General features: G+C 44.8%; 1 protein-coding gene across 1 annotated transcript in view; it reads right to left on the minus strand.

Moving 5' to 3' along the window:
- Positions 1–12,114, minus strand: part of PARP1 (poly(ADP-ribose) polymerase 1) — a 42,014-nt gene extending 29,900 nt beyond the window's left edge. Inside the window, exons 1-2 of the mRNA XM_082426301.1 lie at positions 11,806–12,114; positions 7,203–7,368 (exon numbers count right to left, since the gene is read on the minus strand). Coding sequence (XP_082282427.1) covers positions 7,203–7,368; positions 11,806–11,925 — 286 coding nt within the window. The 5' untranslated portion in view covers positions 11,926–12,114. The remainder of the gene's footprint in view (positions 1–7,202; positions 7,369–11,805) is intronic.
- Between the last annotated feature and the right edge of the window lie 6,241 nt (positions 12,115–18,355).

Here is an 18,355-nt window from a genome sequence, read left to right on the forward strand (position 1 = left end):
TTAAATATGTGGAGCTACAAGGATATATTGTACAACACGGGGAATATAACCAATATTTTATAAATATAAATGTAATATATTACATGAGTCACTCTATTGTACACCTGTAATTTATATACTATTGTACATCAACTATACTTCAATTAAAAAAACAAAAACAAGACAGCTGACAAAAAACAACAAAAAACCAAAAAAACCTCCATAATCAAGAGAAAAAAAAATTAAATATGTGGTAAGGTGGCATTCCTAATTAGCGGGGAAAGATTGAATCATTCAATAAAGAATCTTGGGGAAAAATGGCCAACCATTTGGGACAAAAACTAGATTCTTTTCTTATATAAAAATAAACTCCAAGACTGAATGTTTCTCTCCTAAGATCAGGAATAAAGCAAGGCTGTCTTCTCTTACCACAGACAACACCATACTAGAGGCTCTAATACGTGCAGTAGGCAAGAAAAAGAAACAAAACGCGTAAGTGTAGAAAAGAACAAGTAAAGCCATCTCTATTTGTAGATGACATGATTGTAACTGGGATTAGTCTTAAGAATCTACAAAAAAGCTACTAGCACTATTAAGTGAATTTAGCAAATTTGCAGAGCACAAGGTCAATATAAAACATTTCTATATATTAGCAATAAACATACTGGAAAAAGAAATTTTTAACCACACTAAAGAAAAGCACACTACTATTTAAACAGCATTAAAATACACAGAATACTTAGATAAATTTAATAAGACAATAAGACATACAAGATCTCTCTCTACACTGAATCTACAAGATTTTGCTGAAATTAAAGAAGAACTGAGTATCATGTTTATGGACCGAAAGACTCTATTTACTAAGATGTCAATAATCCCCGATTTGATCTACAGATTTGATGCAATGCCAATCAAAATCCTAGCAAGCTTTTCTGAGGGAGAAATTGACAAGTTTACCAGAAAATTTGTAAGGCGATGACAAAGGACCTAGAAAGGTCAAAATACCATTGAAAAAAAACAAATTTAGGGGGCTTCCCTGGTGGCACAGTGGTTGAGAATCTGCCTGCCAATGCAGGGGACACGAGTTCGAGCCCTGGTCTGGGAAGATTCCACATGCCGTGGAGCAACTTGGCCCGTGAGCCACAATTACTGAGCCTGTGCGTCTGGAGCCTGTGCTCCGCAACAAGAGAGGCCGCGATAGTGAGAGGCCCGCGCACCTCGATGAAGAGTGGTCCCTGCTTGCCACAACTAGAGAAAGCCCTCGCACAGAAACGAAGACCCAACACAGCCATAAATAAAATAAATAAATAAAATTAAAAAAACAAAAAACAAAAAACAAATTTAGAGGAATTACACTATAAGACTTCATGACTTACTCTAAGGTTACAATCATTAAGACAGTGGAGTAGTATAAATCAATGGAACCAAATAGAGACCAGATACAGACCTATCATCAACTGATTTTGATAAGGAAGCCAAAGTCTTTTCAACAAATGGTGCTGGAACAAAATAACAGCCACGTGGGAAAAAAAACAAAAAACGTGTGCCTCACACCTAACACAAAAGTTAATTTAAGATAAATAAAATTAAATAATTTAAGATAAGCTAAAACTACAAAACCCCCAGTAGTTCTGGAGTATATCCTTCAATGACCTTAAAGAGTAGGCAAAGATTTCTTAGGAGACAGAAAGTACTACCCAAAAAAGGAGAAAAAAACCCACAAAAAAACAACAAATTGGACTTCATCAAAATGAAAAACTATTGCTCTTCAGAAAATGTCAGTAGGGCTTCCCTGGTGGCGCAGTGGTTAAGAATCCGCCTGCCAATGCAGGGGACACGGGTTTGAGCCCTGGTCTGCAAAGATCCCACATGCCGTGGAGCAACTAAGCCCATGCGCCACAACTACTGAGCCTGCGCTCTAGAGCCCGAGAGCCTCAACTACTGAGCCTGCGAGCCACAACTACTGAAGACCACGCGCCTAGAGCCCCTGCTCCACAACAAGAGAAGCAACTGCAATGAGAAGCCTGCGCACCGCAATGAAGAGTAGCCCCCGCTGGCCGCAACTAGAGAAAGCCCGCGCGCAGCAACGAAGACCCAATGCAGCCAAAAATAAATAAATTAAAAAAAAAAAGTCAGTAAATAAATGAAAAGACAAACCTCTGACTGGGAGAAGGTATTTGCATTATTTATATCTAATAGAGGACACGCACCTAGAATATTCTAAGAACTCTTACAACTCAATAATAAAGACATGCAAATTAAAACCATGATATCACTACACACTTATTGGAATGGCTAATATCAAAAAGAGTGACCATACCAAGTGCTGATGAGGATGTGGAGGAACTCTCAAACAGTGCTGGTGGCAACGTAAAATGGTACAACCGCTTTGGAAAACTGTTTGGCACTTTCTTTAAAAGGCTGAACGTACATCTAACGTATGATCTACCACTCCATTCCTAGGTATATACCCAAGAGAAATGAGAGCACATGTACGTACAGAGCTTGTACACAAGTGTTCGTAGCAGCTGTATTTGTAATGGCCCTAATCTGTCAACAACTTAAAAGTTACCAACAGGAGAATGGATAAACCAAGTGTGATATACTAAAAGACTACTCCTCAGTAATAAAAAAAGAACTGATGACACAGGAGACAACCTGGATAAGTCTCACAGACATTATGCTGAGCGAAAGCAGCTTACGAGAGAAAAAGATACTATTCCTTTTTCCCTGAAACTCTAAATCACACAAAATTAATCCAAAGGGATAGAAATCAGAACAATGGTTACCTTGCTGAGGGGGAGGATGACTTGGAAGGGCATAAGGGATCTTGCTGGGGGTGGCGGGTACAGAAATTTGATGGGGTGACTATTAGATGTGTGTATGCATTTGTCAAAACTCACTGAACTGTACACGTAAAGTCTGTGCATATAACTGTATGTACATTATTTTTAAAATTCCGGATGAAAGATTTCAAAATACCAAAAACAGATACTTTATTCAAAATACCAAAAACAGATACTTTAAGTGAGAAAACAGATATGACAACAAGAACATTTAGTCAAAGATGAAGCTTCAATACGATGAAACAGAAAATAAACCTATCTAAAAGAAAAATGTCAAACCAGGAAAAATATTTGCAAAACATGAGACCAAGAATTAGTATCTTTTGTACTTCACTAAGGAAAAGAAAAATACCCTAAGAGAAAAATGAGGAAAAGACACACACAACTATTAAAGTAACACAAATGACTGATCAACACATGACAAAATGTTCCATGTCACTAGGAGCAAAATGAAAAGGAATGAGAATACTTAGGGATGGTGTGGAAGTGGAGAAATGGGTACATCTCATATTGTTGGTACAAGTGGAACTGATACAACCTTTCTGAAAGGCAAGTTGGCACACACACAGAAGGCCTTCAAATACTTCATCTCTTTCAGCAGTATTTCCCCCTCTTGGAATTAAAGAAAAAAATGGACAGGTGCCCAGGACATACCAGAAATCTGTGGCAGCTCTATGTGTAATAGAGCCAAATGGTTTAAAGTCTAGTTTCAAAAGCAAGAGAGTCTGGACTTGAATCTCAGCTCGAGCATTTACCACCAGCGTAACCTTGGGCCACTTACCTAACCTCTAGGTGTCTCAGCTCCTCAACTGGAAAAACTGGTAAAGGGCTGGGGCAAGGATTCAATGAAATTAATATATGTCAAATACTTGAATGATGCACAAAATTTAGCAAGACCTCAAGAAATGAATACTACGTACCTTTAACAATAATGATGGAAATCTGTAACTTTTAACATGAAGAGTAAATATTAAGTTGTAAAATGCAATAGGTAGGTACAGGGAAATACAAATCAAGATCGCAGTGAAATACCACTTCAAATCATTAGGAAGAGTATTACTAAAAAAAAAAAAAAATCCTGAAAAACCAACCCCCCGCCCCCACCCGCCAAAATCCAGGAAATAAAAGTGTTGATACGGATGTGGAGAAATCAAAACCCCATGTATTACTGGTGGGGATGTATAATCCCGCAGCTGCTGTGGCAAACAGTACTGCAGTTTACACAAAAAATTGAATATAGAATAACCATACGATCCAGCAATTCCACTTCTGGGTATATACACAGGAGGACAGAAGGCAGGGTCTGGAACAGATATTTGTAGACCAATGTTCGCCTATCACCAAAAGGCAGAAACAACACACGTGTCCATCAACAAATGAATGGATAAACAAAATCTGGTATGGCCATGTAACAGAATATTATTCAGCCTTAAAAAGGAAGGAAATTCTGACACACACCACATGAATGAACCCTGAAGACATTATGTGGAGTGAAATAAGTCAGACACAAATGGACAAATATAGTATAAGCCAAACACAAAAGGACAAATACTGTATGATTCCACCCATATGAGGTACTTAGTAATTAGAAGTAGTCAAATTCACAGAGACAGAAATAAGAGTGGTTGTCAGAGACTGGGGGGAGGTAAATGAGGAATAACTGTTTAATGGGTATGGAGTATTAGTTTGGGAAGATGGCAAAGTTTTGGAGATGAATGGTGGTGATGACTGCATAACAACGTGAATGCACTTAATACCACTGAAACGTACACTTAAAAATGGTTACGATGGTAAATATTGTGTTATGTATACTTTATCACAAGAAAAGGTGACTGAACATTAAAAAAAGTTAATACTTAAGGTAGAATCCCACTTTTGCAGGAATGAAAACACACAAACACACACGCATCAATATATTTGAATAGAAAATAATTTTCTAATAAGACACCTGCAACATTAATGATAGTTCTTTCTGAATTACAGGATCTGGGACGATTTAACTTTTTGTTCTCATCAACAGCCTGGAGTCACAACAACAGGTTAAACTGGGTCAGTTCACAGCAAGGCAGAGAAATGAGAATGCAGTCTCAGGAGATCTCCTTCAAATGGGGCCAAAAAAAAAAAAACTGTTTAAAATTTAAAGGCATCTCAGCAAGTTTGCGGATGCTGACAAACTGACCAAGGCCTATATGGAGAGGCAGAGGACCCAGAATAGCCAATACAATATTGAAGAGGAACAAAGTCAGGGGACTGACACTGCCTGACTGCAAGACTTGCTATAAAGCTATATAATCAAGACAGTGTGGTACTGGTGAAATACACAAATTGATAAATATGCCAGAATACAGCCCAGGCGTACACCCACACAGATACAATCAACTGATGTTTGAGGAGCAAAGGCAACACAGTGGAGAACAGCCTTTTCAACAAGTGGTGCGGGGACAACTGGGCATCCGTGTGCAAAAAAAAAAAATTTAATCTAGACAACAGATTAAACCTGTCGCAAATATAAACTCAAAATGGATCACAGACTTAAATGTATTGATAAAACACAAAACTATAAAACTCCTAGAAGATAACACAGGAGAAAATCTAGATTACCTTGGGTATGGTGATGACTTTTTAGACACAATACCAAACCTAGTACATTAAAGAAATAATTGAGAAGCTAGACTTTATTAAAATCGAAAATGTCAAAAAAAAATAAATCAAAAATATCTACTCTGTGAAAGACAGTGCCAAGAGAATAAAAAAGACAAGCCACAGACCGAGAGAAAATACTTGCAAAAGACACATCTGATCAAGGACTGTTGTCCAAACTATATGAGGAACTCAGTAAAACGAACCTGACTAAAATTGGGAAAATATCTGAACAGACCCTTTACCAAAGAACATATACAGATGGCAAATAGACATGTGAAAAGATGCTCAACATCATATGGTACTAAGGAACTGCAAATTAAAATGAGATATCACTACGAACATTTTAGATTGCCAAAATCCAAAACATTGGTAAAAAATGCTGGTAAGAACGTGGAGTTAACAGGAACTCTCATCCATTGCTGGTGGTAATGTAAACGGTTTGGCCACTTTAGAAGACAGCTCGCAGTCTAAACACACTCTTACCATACAATCCAGCAATTGTGTGCCTTGGTATTTACCCAAATGAGTTGAAAACTTAGGTCTACCCAAAACCCTGCACATGGATGTTTATAGCAGTTTTATTCATAATTGCCAAAACTTGGAAGCACCCACGGTGTCCTTAAATAGGTGAATGGATAAACTGTGGTACCTCCAGACAATGGAATATTATTCAGTGCCCAAAAGAAGTAAGTTACTGAGCTGTGAAAAGATATGCAGGAACCTTAAATGCATTATTACTAAATGAAATAAGCCAATTTGAAAAGGTTGCATACTGTTTGATTCTAACTATGTGACATTCTAGAAAAGATGAAACTATGCAGATAGGAAAAATGTCAGTGGTTGGGAGAGGGAAGGATTAACAGGTGGAACACAGAGGAATTTTATAAGAGAGTGGAAATACTCTGTACGACGTTATAATGATTGATATATGTCATTATACATTTGCCCAAACCCATATAAGACGTACAACACCACGAGTGATGACTAATATAAACTATGGACTTTGGGTGATGATGTATCAGTACAGGTTCAGTGACTGTAACAAATGGACCATCTGCTGGGGGATGTTGATGGTGGCGGAGGTCATGCCTCTGTGGGTACATGGGAACTCTCTGTACTTTCTGCTTAATTTTGCTGTGAACCTAAAACTACTTTAAAAACAAGGTCTAGGGCTTCCCTGGTGGCGCAGTGGTTGAGAATCTGCCTGCCAATGCAGGGGACATGGGTTCGAGCCCTGGTCTGGGAAGATCCCACATGCCGCGGAGCGGCTGGGCCCATGAGCCACAATTACTGAGCTTGCGCGTCTGGAGCCTGTGCTCCGCAACAAGACAGGCCGCGATAATGAGAGGCCCGCACACCGCGATGAAGAGTGGCCCCCGCTTGCCATAACTAGAGAGAGCCCTCGCACAGAAACGAAGACCCAACATAGCCATAAATAAATAAATTTAAAAAATTAAAAAAAAAAAAAAGTTTATAAAAAATAAAAAAAAAAATAAAAACAAGGTCTATTAAAGACAACAACTGCAACAAATTCAAAGGCTACATTTCAAGCATCTGGAGAAATAATATCCTGCACCAAACAGAACACTGGGTCACTGAGGCGCTGCTGAAATAACAGAGGGGTAAGCTGAAGGACCTTTCCTTTGCTCCCACAGAAAAGCTCCCCCTCCCCCCGACAACCCAGGAAGCTTCCGGGGTTGGGGCGACCCCCGCACCTCCCCAGTGTGCACGCACCCGTCACCCCTCCAGCCTCGGCCGTCTTCTTGACCTTCTGCTGGTCGTCCCAGCGGAGCTCGGAGAACCCATCCACCTCGACGTCAGGGTGCCGTATGGAGTGGCCGACCTTCCAGAAGCAGGAGAAGTGGTACCAGTGCGGGACCTTCCCATCGAACATGGGCGACTAGAGGGGCGGAACCAGAGGAGGAAAAGAGCAGTGAGTCTCAGGCCCGGCCCTCAGCACCTGGCATCCTAGCCCCCGCCTGCTTACCTGTAAACCAAGGGCAGCCTTCTCTCCACTCCCCAACGTCGCAGGGGAAAAGCTGCAAACGGATGGGCAATCAGCACCCACCCCTCAGCTATGAAAGCTGCTGCGCCTGCTGCCGAGCCCGCCGTGGGGACAGGGACCAGGACGTCCCTCGGGACTGACCGGCGTTTCCGCTAAGAGTTCAGCGTACTGTTACCAAAGTCGCGGCCACGCTTCAGTCACAGGCTCAGCCCAGAGCTCAGTGAGGGCACAGGAGACGCAAGTCCTGCGTCCTGCACGCCTACATGCGGACAGGCCCCCCCTCCAGGCCCGGCCGCCAGGCCCAAAGGGCTCTGTGCACTTAGAACAATGCGGAACAAGTCCCAGCTCAGGCGCCAGGCCGAGCAAATGTGTCAGAGAAGTGTCACGCCGGCAGCGAGCCACGCAGATGTGCGTGCGATGGAGAACTTCTATGAGGGAGAGTGAGAGGGACGTGGGGGGGGGGGTCACCTCACCCCCAGCAGCTGGGAGGTCCCTCCTGCCCCTCACCAGCCACCAGGGGACACCCTGCAGTTGCCTCTGGGGAGCCAGCGCCCTTATTTCACAGTTGCATGGGGGTGGGGGTCAGACAGGCAGCAAGTGACTCAGCCTCAACTTGAAACAGTGACCACGGTTGGTTCTTTCCACTACACTGCTCGGCAGGAAGAGGTACTTAAAAATATACAAACGGTCTGACCGGAGCAAGAGAGGCCCCAAACATCTGCTTTGATAGAACATAAATCTAAATGTCAAGCAGATGGCATAAAACAGCATTAAAAATAAATACCATGCAGAACTTTCAGGATGGAGTCGTGCGGACAGGGGAAGTACTCTGAAAAAGCAGTGACAAGATTTCCCAACTGGCCCTCTCCTACTAGGTGAGCGGCCTCTCTCTGGATTTAATATACGGTATTAAATAAAGTGTAGGGTTAATAAGGCTGGGGCACAAGGACTCTTCAGCATCAAGCAGCTTGGGTTTACAGCAGCACCGGCCGTTCGCTGGGCCCAGAATGTGCCCCAGCCCTACCTGGGGCGAACGGCACTTCCTCAGGTCCCATAACACCCCTTCCCATGGCCCCCCAGAGTCAAGATCCATTTGGGTTATTATCTGATCAATGTCTGTGTCCTGCGTCGGGTTAGAAGCTCCCAGAGAGGCACGATGCCTGTCTTGCTAGCAACCGGCAACGCCCGCTCACGGCAGGCACTCAAACAGTGTCTGTGGAGTGCCCCAAGTCTGGAGGGAAGAGGGAAGAAAGGTGGGATGGAGGAACTCCTGCCGTGGAAAAGACGCTCCCTCCAAACCTAAGACAGCTTTCCCCACCCCCAACCAGACAACAAACGGCATTTCAGAGAGTAGACTTGTGCCCTGGCTCTCAAACTTTCACCAAGGCAGCCGACACATCGTTAAGCGTCTGGACGTCTTGCTACAACATCTGTGGTGGCCTCGACCTGGGTCTTCCTGCCCTGGGACCCCTGTCTAAGCCTGCTCTAAGAGAAAAGGGGGGCACGTGGCTCAGTGGCTTTGCCCCCCACTGGAACTCATGGCCGTGACATTTCTTCCTGGCTCTGCTGGGGCCTGACACTTGCCCCTTAAACTTCGGTCTGGGTGCCATGCCCCCAACCACTGGCGCACTGCCAGGCACCAGAGAGGAGGCCTGCACAAGGGTGTACTCACAGCACAGGCGTGGGGGACTGTTAGGGCTCCCGTCCTCCCCCAAAAGAGGAAAGACCCCTTAACCAAGGCAAGGATTTACTTTGGAACTCAGGACTGAGAATGATACAGCCGGAAGGGAACTGGACCAAGGGCACAAGACGACTGGCTCCAGTCGGCAGCTACCAGGCTCGAGCAAGCAGCAGAATCCTTGGCTGTACACTCAGCAAACATGAGCGCCTACCACACACCGGGGTCCTCACCCAGCCACTCTCAGTCTGTTTCCAGGGAAACGGGCCATAAACGGAGGGAATGACCACTATAACGAAGAAAGTCACCATGCAGTTTGCTGCAGGCCCTCCCAAGAACACCAACAAGTCAAAAGGCTGGAAGGCCCAGTTCATCCCCTCGAGGCTGCCCCAGGGCATGCCAGCTAAAGTATCAGGTATTTGATACTCAGAGAACAATCCTCCCATACAAAATGTAAAAGAAGGTATTTAAATCCAAGGGAAGTGGGGCGGGGCGGGGCGGGGCGGGCAGGCGGGGAAGAATGGCTTCTTTCTTTCTGGCCTTCGCCAGCGCAGCCTACAAGACCAATGTTACATTCTGAGTTAAAACTCCACCCCCAGTGACAGAGAAAACCACACTTAATTTTAATAATAATTTCCTTCACTATCGCAGAGGGAGGATCCAGAAATGTTAGACTTTCTTGCCGCCTGGACTCCGACAGAGAGAGCCAACCCACCTCTTCATTCCTCACCAGTGTCCTCGTCTCCACACACTGGCTGGACTGAGGTTTTCTGTCTGTCTTTCCCAATAGAACAGGGTCATCTTGGCTGTCCGGTGAAGGCTATGCATGTCCCTTTCTCAGACTAACATTTTCAAATGCATGATAAAATACATAGGCTCACAAAGGAAATCAACTATATTGAAATAATTATCAAAACATTTAAAACATTTACTGGGATACAGTCATCTACAAGCTTTAAAGCATTAAATAACAAGACACAGTACCCACTTTAGTAACTACTGTGATCTTGTAGCGATGTGCGTAAATGGTTATTTTAAGAAATCCCCAACAACTGTAAAGTGATGTGAAAATAACAGTAACTACTACTGATGACAAAAATCACAGGTACTGCTAATGCGCCTTTGCTTTGCAGGTTACATTCATAATTGTAGGAAGTAATGAATTGTAACTTAAGTCTAGTGAAGACAGGGATGCATATTTTTTCTCACTGAAACTCATGGACCTCTTGAGTTCTATCTGCCATCCCACAGACTCCAGGTTAAGAGCCCCGGCAATAATGGCAACTTCATACGATCGGCGGCCCAAACATTAGGGTGAAAAGATGCTCTGCGGGAGATATAGCGCCTCAAATGGTAGGCCTTGCCCACTTCTCCATCCTCAACTTCCTGCCACTTCTGTGGTGAGCTCCCATCTTGGGCACATCATGCCTAGGGCACAGCTCCATCAGGTGGCACCCACCCCTGTACAGCAATGTTTACCAGTCATCACCCCTTTAACCAAACTGGAAGCTCCCTGGGGTGGAGTCTCTCCTTGTGCCCCTAGTTCCTAACACAGTGCCCAGAACCTAGCAGCTGCTCAGCGAGTGTTTACTGAACGAATAAGTATTGTGTGCCAGGTACTGAGCTAGATGGTGCTGAGGCTGATTCCAAGATGACAACCTCAGTCCCTGCCATAGTATGAAATGAGACAGCCTGAGTACACTATGGTACCCACTCCCCTCCACCCAGTAACTGCTGCAAATCCAGCAGTACCATCTGGTCATTCATAAAACACATACTGCCTCACCGCCCGGAGGGAAAAGGAAAATCAAGTTACCTTGACCATGAGCACTAAGCTTGGATAAAAGCTTTCTATTGGGGGTGGGGAAGACAGGGCAGGTGGGAACCCTGATTAGGCAGGCAGACAGGAGGCAGGAACCTCCAGACACACTACCTCACTCCAACACCCCTCCCGCCATCTGGCAAGCCTCAGGGACCACCGGAGGGAAATCCCGACTCTGTCAAGAAGCCCAGTTGAGGAACCCCAGGAGCCACTCTTACTCAAACCAGATAGCTGCAAAGGCATCAGGAGGACGTGTCTGTGAACTTGGAAAGTTTGAGGAAAATGTTAAACCATAAATTAAGCCAAAAGTGAATGCACTGTACTGAAATGACACCAACTTGCATAGTTTTGCATAATTAAAAAAAAATGAGTGAGCGGGTGTTGAAATGATAGCCAAAAATAGATTAAAAAAAAAAAAGAAAACCCTCACTTGCCAGTCGCCACCATCAATGTAGGACAAAAATCTTCCAGAATAAGGTAGGTCAAAACCAGACTAGCTTCAAAAGACCACGCGTACGTTTTCTTTCCAAGGCGAATGACAATAAAACAAACCCAGAAATGAGGACAGAAGCGGCTGCTTATTTTTACAAAGTAAAAGGCATCACCAGCTCCTGACCGTATTTCCCGGGCTTTTGCTGCAAGATCAGCAAAACCTTCCAGAAGGGTCCACCCGGCGGGCCATACACGGGACGAGAGGAAGCAGCTGCGCCCGCAGGCCCCGCGCGGGCTCGGAGGGGCCGGCCCGGCCTGCAGCTCCCGACCAGCCCTCCCCCCACCCTCCCCGGACGCGCGGAAGCCCCAGTCTCGCACAAAGCGGCCTCTCCGCCCGCACCTGCACCATGATGGCCATCCGGAGCGAGTCCTTGGGGATGCTCTCGCTGCATTTCTTGCAAGAGGCGCGCCCGCTCTTGGCGTACTCGACCCGGTAGAGCTTGTCCGATGACTCCGCCATCCTCCTCCTCGAGCTGCTGCAGCTCCGGGAGCCCGACGCCGCTACCTGGAGACCCGCTGCTGCTATCGCCGCCTCGCCCGCCGGTCCGCTCGCCGCTGGCGCCCGAGCGTCTAGAGACGCAGCCGCCGCCGCCTCCGAGCACGCCGCGTAGGCCAACCGCCGCTCCGGATAGATTGCTGATGCCTGGCGGCGGGCACGCCCCGGCGCCCGCGCTTACGGGGCGGGGCCGCCGGCGCGCGCGCCCCCTGCCGGCAGTGGGGCGGCGTTTCCCCTGCGCCTGAGGCTTCGGGAGCTCAACCCTGGCTGCTGCGAACCGAAGCCGGGCTTATCCAGCGCCTGTAGCTCTTTGAAGGACGAAGCGCCACCCCTTTAACCACTTGCCCCCAGGAGGGCCTACATGCTCTCACAATTAATTCCACCCTCGTCCCTTTTTAATACGTGTATCCTCTCTCCCCTGAGGGCGGACAGGTCTGGAAGGCGCTGGGCTGGCTCGGGAATGTGGTTGATCTGCCAAAGAGAGGTCAACCTGGGCTGGCCCTCGGCGGACGTTCTAACTGCAGTCCCCAGACCGTTGGGACCCAATACTAACTGAAATCTAGCATCGCCTTCATTATGAATTTTAATGCATGGATACAGATTCCGGGAGTCTTAGCAATACCTGACTTTGTCAGCAATAGTTACCACAGGTGCTTTCGTATCACTTTACGATTGTTGGAGAGAACTCAGTATTAAGCTCATCACTACTTAAATTGCGGTAGTTAAGAGACCTGCTGTGGGGCTTCCCTGGTGGCGCAGTGGTTGAGAGTCCGTCTGCCAGTGCAGAGGACACAGGTTCGAGCCCTGGTCTGGGAAGATCCCGCATGCCGCGGAGCAACTGGGCCTGTGAGCCACAATTACTGAGCCTGCGCGTCTGGAGCGTGTGCTCCGCAACAAGAGAGGCCGCGATAATGAGAGGCCCGCACACCGCGATGAAGAGTGGCCCCCACTTGCCACAACTAGAGAAAGCCCTCGCACAGAAACGAAGACCCGCTTCCTGCCTGTTCCTCAAACGCCACAAATTCACTCCCACCTTGGAGATTCGGAGATCTGCATTTACGTTTCCTGAACAGTCGTTACCAGTGAGTGCAGGGCTCACTCCCTCTCTTCGTTCAGCTTCTGCTCACACATCACTGCGATGATCCCAGCTAAGATGCTTCGTCTGCTTGCCCTGCTTGTGTTCTTCTTTGCACTTATTACTCCTAAGCATATTTCATACACATGTATATGTTTATTGTCTGTCTCTTTCACCAAAATGTAAGCTCCACCAGGGCAGGGGTTTTTATCAGTTTTGCATGTAGTAATATTCTCAGTGCCTGGAACAGTGCCAAGCACTCAAAATATTTTGTTGAATGAATGAATGAATCCACATTTGGCACTTCCTCTGCACAGCCCACCTGCTTAATAATAAGGTTCCTTCACACTTATATAGATTTTCGTGTTTTACAATGGGCCTTCCCAAACATTATTTTGTTTGCTTATCATTATAATGCTGTAAAATAGTTTTCTTTTTTCAAAAAACTAATAAACTATTATATTTACTTAGAAGCATTCAGGCTGTCACAAAACCGTTACAACTCCCCCGACCCCTAATTACAGAGTAGAATTCAGTAACAGAACAATTATTTCGTATAAGCTGCATGAAAGACAACTGAAAAAATGACAGTGCCCCTATATAATTAATTTGTCCTGTGCACCTACAAGAACCTGCTTTGAATTCCCATGCTGGGTCACAACCCGTATACAATACCAGGTAAGGTTAGTGGCCTTGGAAAATATCACCAGGACAGGGTTGTATAAAAAATTATTTGGGAATTCTTGTTAACAATAACCCCCCACCCCAAAAAGGGGCAGTTTAAAAGAAAATCTTACCCAGCTTTACATTTCAATTTTTTTTTTTAACTTAAAAGGAATGAAAAAAAAATGAATTGTGTCCAGGGAGGTTAAATGCTTCATAGACAAGAAAAAAAATGCTGCCCTAGAACCACTTCATTCATCATCATCATCTTCAACTTTGTTGTCTTTATCTTCCTCTTCCTCATCTTTCCTTCTTTCTCTTTCTCCTCTACCTTTTTATTCTTGTCTGGATCAGCCTTGACAGCCTCCTTTTTTTTTTTTTTGCCACATCAGCTTTCCTTTGGCTCAGGATGCAGCAAGATCCTTTCGATACTTTTCCTTCCTCTGAACAGCCTTCTTTTCAGGCTGCCTGCCATCCTCAGCACTGTCACTCACATCTCTCCCAGTTTCTTTGCATCATTGCCAGTAGACAGACCAGGATCTCCTGTGGTTTGGGGGTGGTACTCAGAAGACGAGAAAGAGGCCAAAGGAGGCTTTTTGGGTGGTTGAAATCCCTGAACTTCTTTTGGTTTCCATTTTGGGAGGAATAAAAGTTTTCATTTCTGTTTTATAAGGGGCCTTGTCCACTCTTGACATTTCTCCAATTTCCTTTCTCTTTGGCAGACAAGGCTTTCCACCTTTCCGAGCACTTTAAAGAACGTCTTGAGAAGTTGACCGAAGCATCTGGATGGTTTTTCCTGAGCTCCTCCCAGCAAGTTTACCCAGAGTGCCTATGATGCCATTTGGCCTCAGGCTTTTTAGGACCTCCTCTGCCCGTGTTTAGTTATTTTTCCTCAGGGAGGCACAGAGCTGCTCGGCACCCCTTGCTCTCACTTGCCTCGGCAGTGTCTCTAGGTATTTTTAATCCCCGTTTTCACGTAAGAACATGAACCCGACAGGTCTGGAGACTTGCTCATCCCTTGGGCATTGAAGCCTTGTCTGCTGCCTCTCCTAACTCTTTCCTCTCCCTCCCTCTGCCATTGTCTTCACCACCTCGCCCCGCAGCATTATTCTTCTCAACCTCTTTCAACATGTCCATTGCCAAAGTTATCTTTTTTAAAAACAAGTTTGGTCATGACTTCTACCCTGCTCAAACCCCTCTGTTGAATCCCTGTATTAAAACTTTCTGATTATATGTGACAGAAGCCCGGCTTGAAAAAAAAATACGCCAAAAGGGGGATTTGGGGAGGGGGTATACTGGGGTATCTACAGAACAGAAGGAAGAATTAACCAGACCATGGGAAGGACGAAATGCAGATGGACAGCAGAGATGGTGGGATCTAGGGACTGAGATGCCTCTGGGACTCTGTCTGCTTCTTGTCTCTGCTTCTCCAGAGCATCTTTCTCATAGGAGACCGGCTTCTGCCACATACGGCAGAGATCAAGGCCACCGATGTCTCTTGACCTCTCTTTTTTTATGGCTCCTACCACGAGGAGGAGGGTCTTTTTTCCTCTGTTTTGCATAAGACATTCCGGTTGAGAATTCTGATGAAACCATTGTGGGTCAGATGCCCACCCCTGGACCAATGAACAGGGACCCAGAGGTACAGTCATGTAAGAACATGGGGGCTTTCCTAAAGCCATGTGGATGGGGTGAGGGATGTCCCCAGAGAAAGAAGGGGCTAGGCGGACAATAGTCACTCCACTTTGCCGAACCAGACCGAGACAGCTGGTGGCCTGAAGGCCGCATTCGGCCTATGACATTGTCTTGAATAGGCTTAAAATTGTTTTGAACTATTTGTCAACATTTCAAAACCTGGATATTTCTCATAAAAGCCTGGATTTCAACATATTCCTTGAAAATGTTGAAATGTGGGATCACTGGGCCCTTACATTCTCACGTGGCAACAATTGGCTGGAGCTGAATGGAGGTTGCTCATTTAAATGGGGTATTCAATTGTTGCTGTCCTCTGACCTCTTGCTACTTCCCTGTTGTAGTTATCTATTGCTGCATAATCAACCACTCAAAACTAAGAGGTGAAAAACAATAAAAGTCATTTATGATCATTACCTGTCATGTTTCCGGGGGTTTGCTGGGTTCAGCCAGGTGGGTCTCACCTAGGGTCTCAGGTGGTCGCAGTCAGAGGGGGATGAGGCTGAAGTCTTCTCAGAGGCTTCCTTTGGTGGCTGCAGCTGGCTCCTGGCTGAGATGTCAGCTGGGGCTCTCAGCTGAAACACCTCCACGTGGCCTGGGCTCCCTTGCAGCGTGGCAGCTGCCCTCCCCTCTCAGGGCAGACTCAATCCTGTGCTCAGTGCTCTGGGTTCACTTTTTAAGTTACATGCTTTCATTTTCAGGTAAGAAAACGAGGACACAGAGAGATGAATGGATGTGCTTAAGGTCACCTGGTATTCAAGCCAGGAAGAGAACTGAACCTCTGCCTTTTCCCTCTCAGTTTACAGGTTAAGCTGCTGTCTCCTCCATCCTTCTCTCTGTGCTGAAAGCTCTGTTGTCTTAGGCCCTTCCTCGTACTGCAGCCAGCTGTGGCCAGAGCTGGCCCCTCGCTAGGTTTCAGCTCTTCCTTAGCAGAGACTCTGTTTTGCCCGACTCTTTTTCTCTATGCCAGCTTGATGCCTGGCATTTAGTAGCCCTCAGAAGATGTTTATTTAATCAGTTCCCTGTTTTTCAAGCACCCTCAATTTTCTCTTAGTTGTCTAGCCAGCTCCAAAGGAATCCCAGTTCCTGGTGTGTGTGGGGATGGGCAACGGAGTAGGAGCAAGGAAATGTGTCCCCACCTGCTCACCACGTCTCAGGACCTCCAGAGATGCCTGAGGAGCCCCTGAGGCCACATATTGTTGTCTTGTGGGGGAAGGGTGTGTGTGTGTGAGGGACTGAGCTTAAGGGATTTATTGTGGTTTTCCTTTGATAAAACTAAACAACAAAAACAAACAACAAATTAACTAATACAGGCATAAATAGAATAAAGAGTGAAAGCCTTTAATCAATCCCTCCCTGTTCCTGTTCCCACACTTCGGAGGTCATCACTCATCACTGTTTACAGTTCCTCCTATATCCTGCCAGATTCTTTCTCTATACACACACACACACACACACGCACACACATGAGATCATATTATGTACGTATTGTACTCTACATTTTTTTTAATATCCCAGAGATACTTCTTTCAATGGCTGCAGGCAAATTTATAAAATAGATGAACCATACTTTTGTTGGTTTGTTTGGAGAGATGACAATGTTATTTATATTTATTTTATCTATACTGAGTTTTCATATTTCACACATGATATACAAACACATTCTTTTTGTAAAATATTTAGACCTGTGTTCAATACAGCAGCCACTAGCCGCATGTGACTACCGAGCACCTGAAATGCAGTGCGTTGGAATTGAGATGTGTTGTACGTGTAAATGCACATTGGATTTTGGAGACTTAGTATGAAAAAAATATCTCATTAGTAATTGTTTATATTGATTACATGTTGAATTGATACTATTTTGGAATATTGGGTTAAATAAAATATATTATTAAAATTAATTTTATGTTTCTTTTTCTAAAGTGTGGCTAGTAGTCACAGGGAACTATAGTCAATGTTCTGTGATAAACCATAATGGAAAAGAAATTTAAAAAGAATGTATACAGTATATGTATAGCTGAATCACTTTGCTGCACAGCAGAACTTAACACAACATTTTAAATCAACTATATTTCAATAAAACAATAAAATGTGGCTAGTAGAAAATTAAAAATTGCATACGTGTCTTGCATTATATTTCTTTTGGGCAGAGTTGATTTAAATTTTTATTTATTTTTATTTATTTATGGCTGTGCTGGGTCTTCATTTCTGTGCGAGGGCTTTCTCTAGTTGCGGCAAGTGGGGGCTACTCTTCATCGCGGTGCGCGGGCCTCTCACTATTGCGGCCTCTGTTGTTGCGGAGCACAGGCTCCAGACACGCAGGCTCAGTAATTGTGGCTCACGGGCCCAGTTGCTCCGCGGCATGTGGGATCTTCCCAGACCAGGGCTTGAACCCGTGTCCCCTGCATTGGCAGGCAGATTCTCAACCACTGCGCCACCAGGGAAGCCCCCAGAGTTGATTTAGAGAATACAAACATGTACAGAACAAAAGATGAAAGTTCTACTTCATCATCAAACCTCCTTCCCTCCCTGAGTTGTCACTTATTTTTTTCTTTTTTCCAATGTGTATTTAAGGCTATATACTTTATCCTGAGTTATGTTTTTGCTATATTTTTCAGATTTTGTATGTATATTGTGATTTTGTTTGTTTTTGAAAAAGTTTATTCTCTTATTTTCCATAAATACTTTAATTGCAAATAGAGTTGCTTTAAATTAAACAAGTAATACAAGACTTTTAAAATAAAGACAGTGAACTCTTCCTGTTTTTCCACAACCCTGATCCTTCTCCAGAATGCATTGTTTTGGATATTGGCATTGCCACCTACCAAATTAAAGACAGAAGTAGAAATGCTAATATCTGAATAATAGGAATCCCAGAAAGAGAAGAATGGAAATGGAGAGAAGGAAATATTTCAAGAAATAATGCAACAAGGTCCTACTGTATAGCACAGGGAACTATATTCA

Source organism: Balaenoptera physalus (genome assembly GCF_965194825.1).
Source record: "Balaenoptera physalus genome assembly, chromosome: 1".
NCBI classification, from domain to species: domain Eukaryota; kingdom Metazoa; phylum Chordata; class Mammalia; order Artiodactyla; family Balaenopteridae; genus Balaenoptera; species Balaenoptera physalus.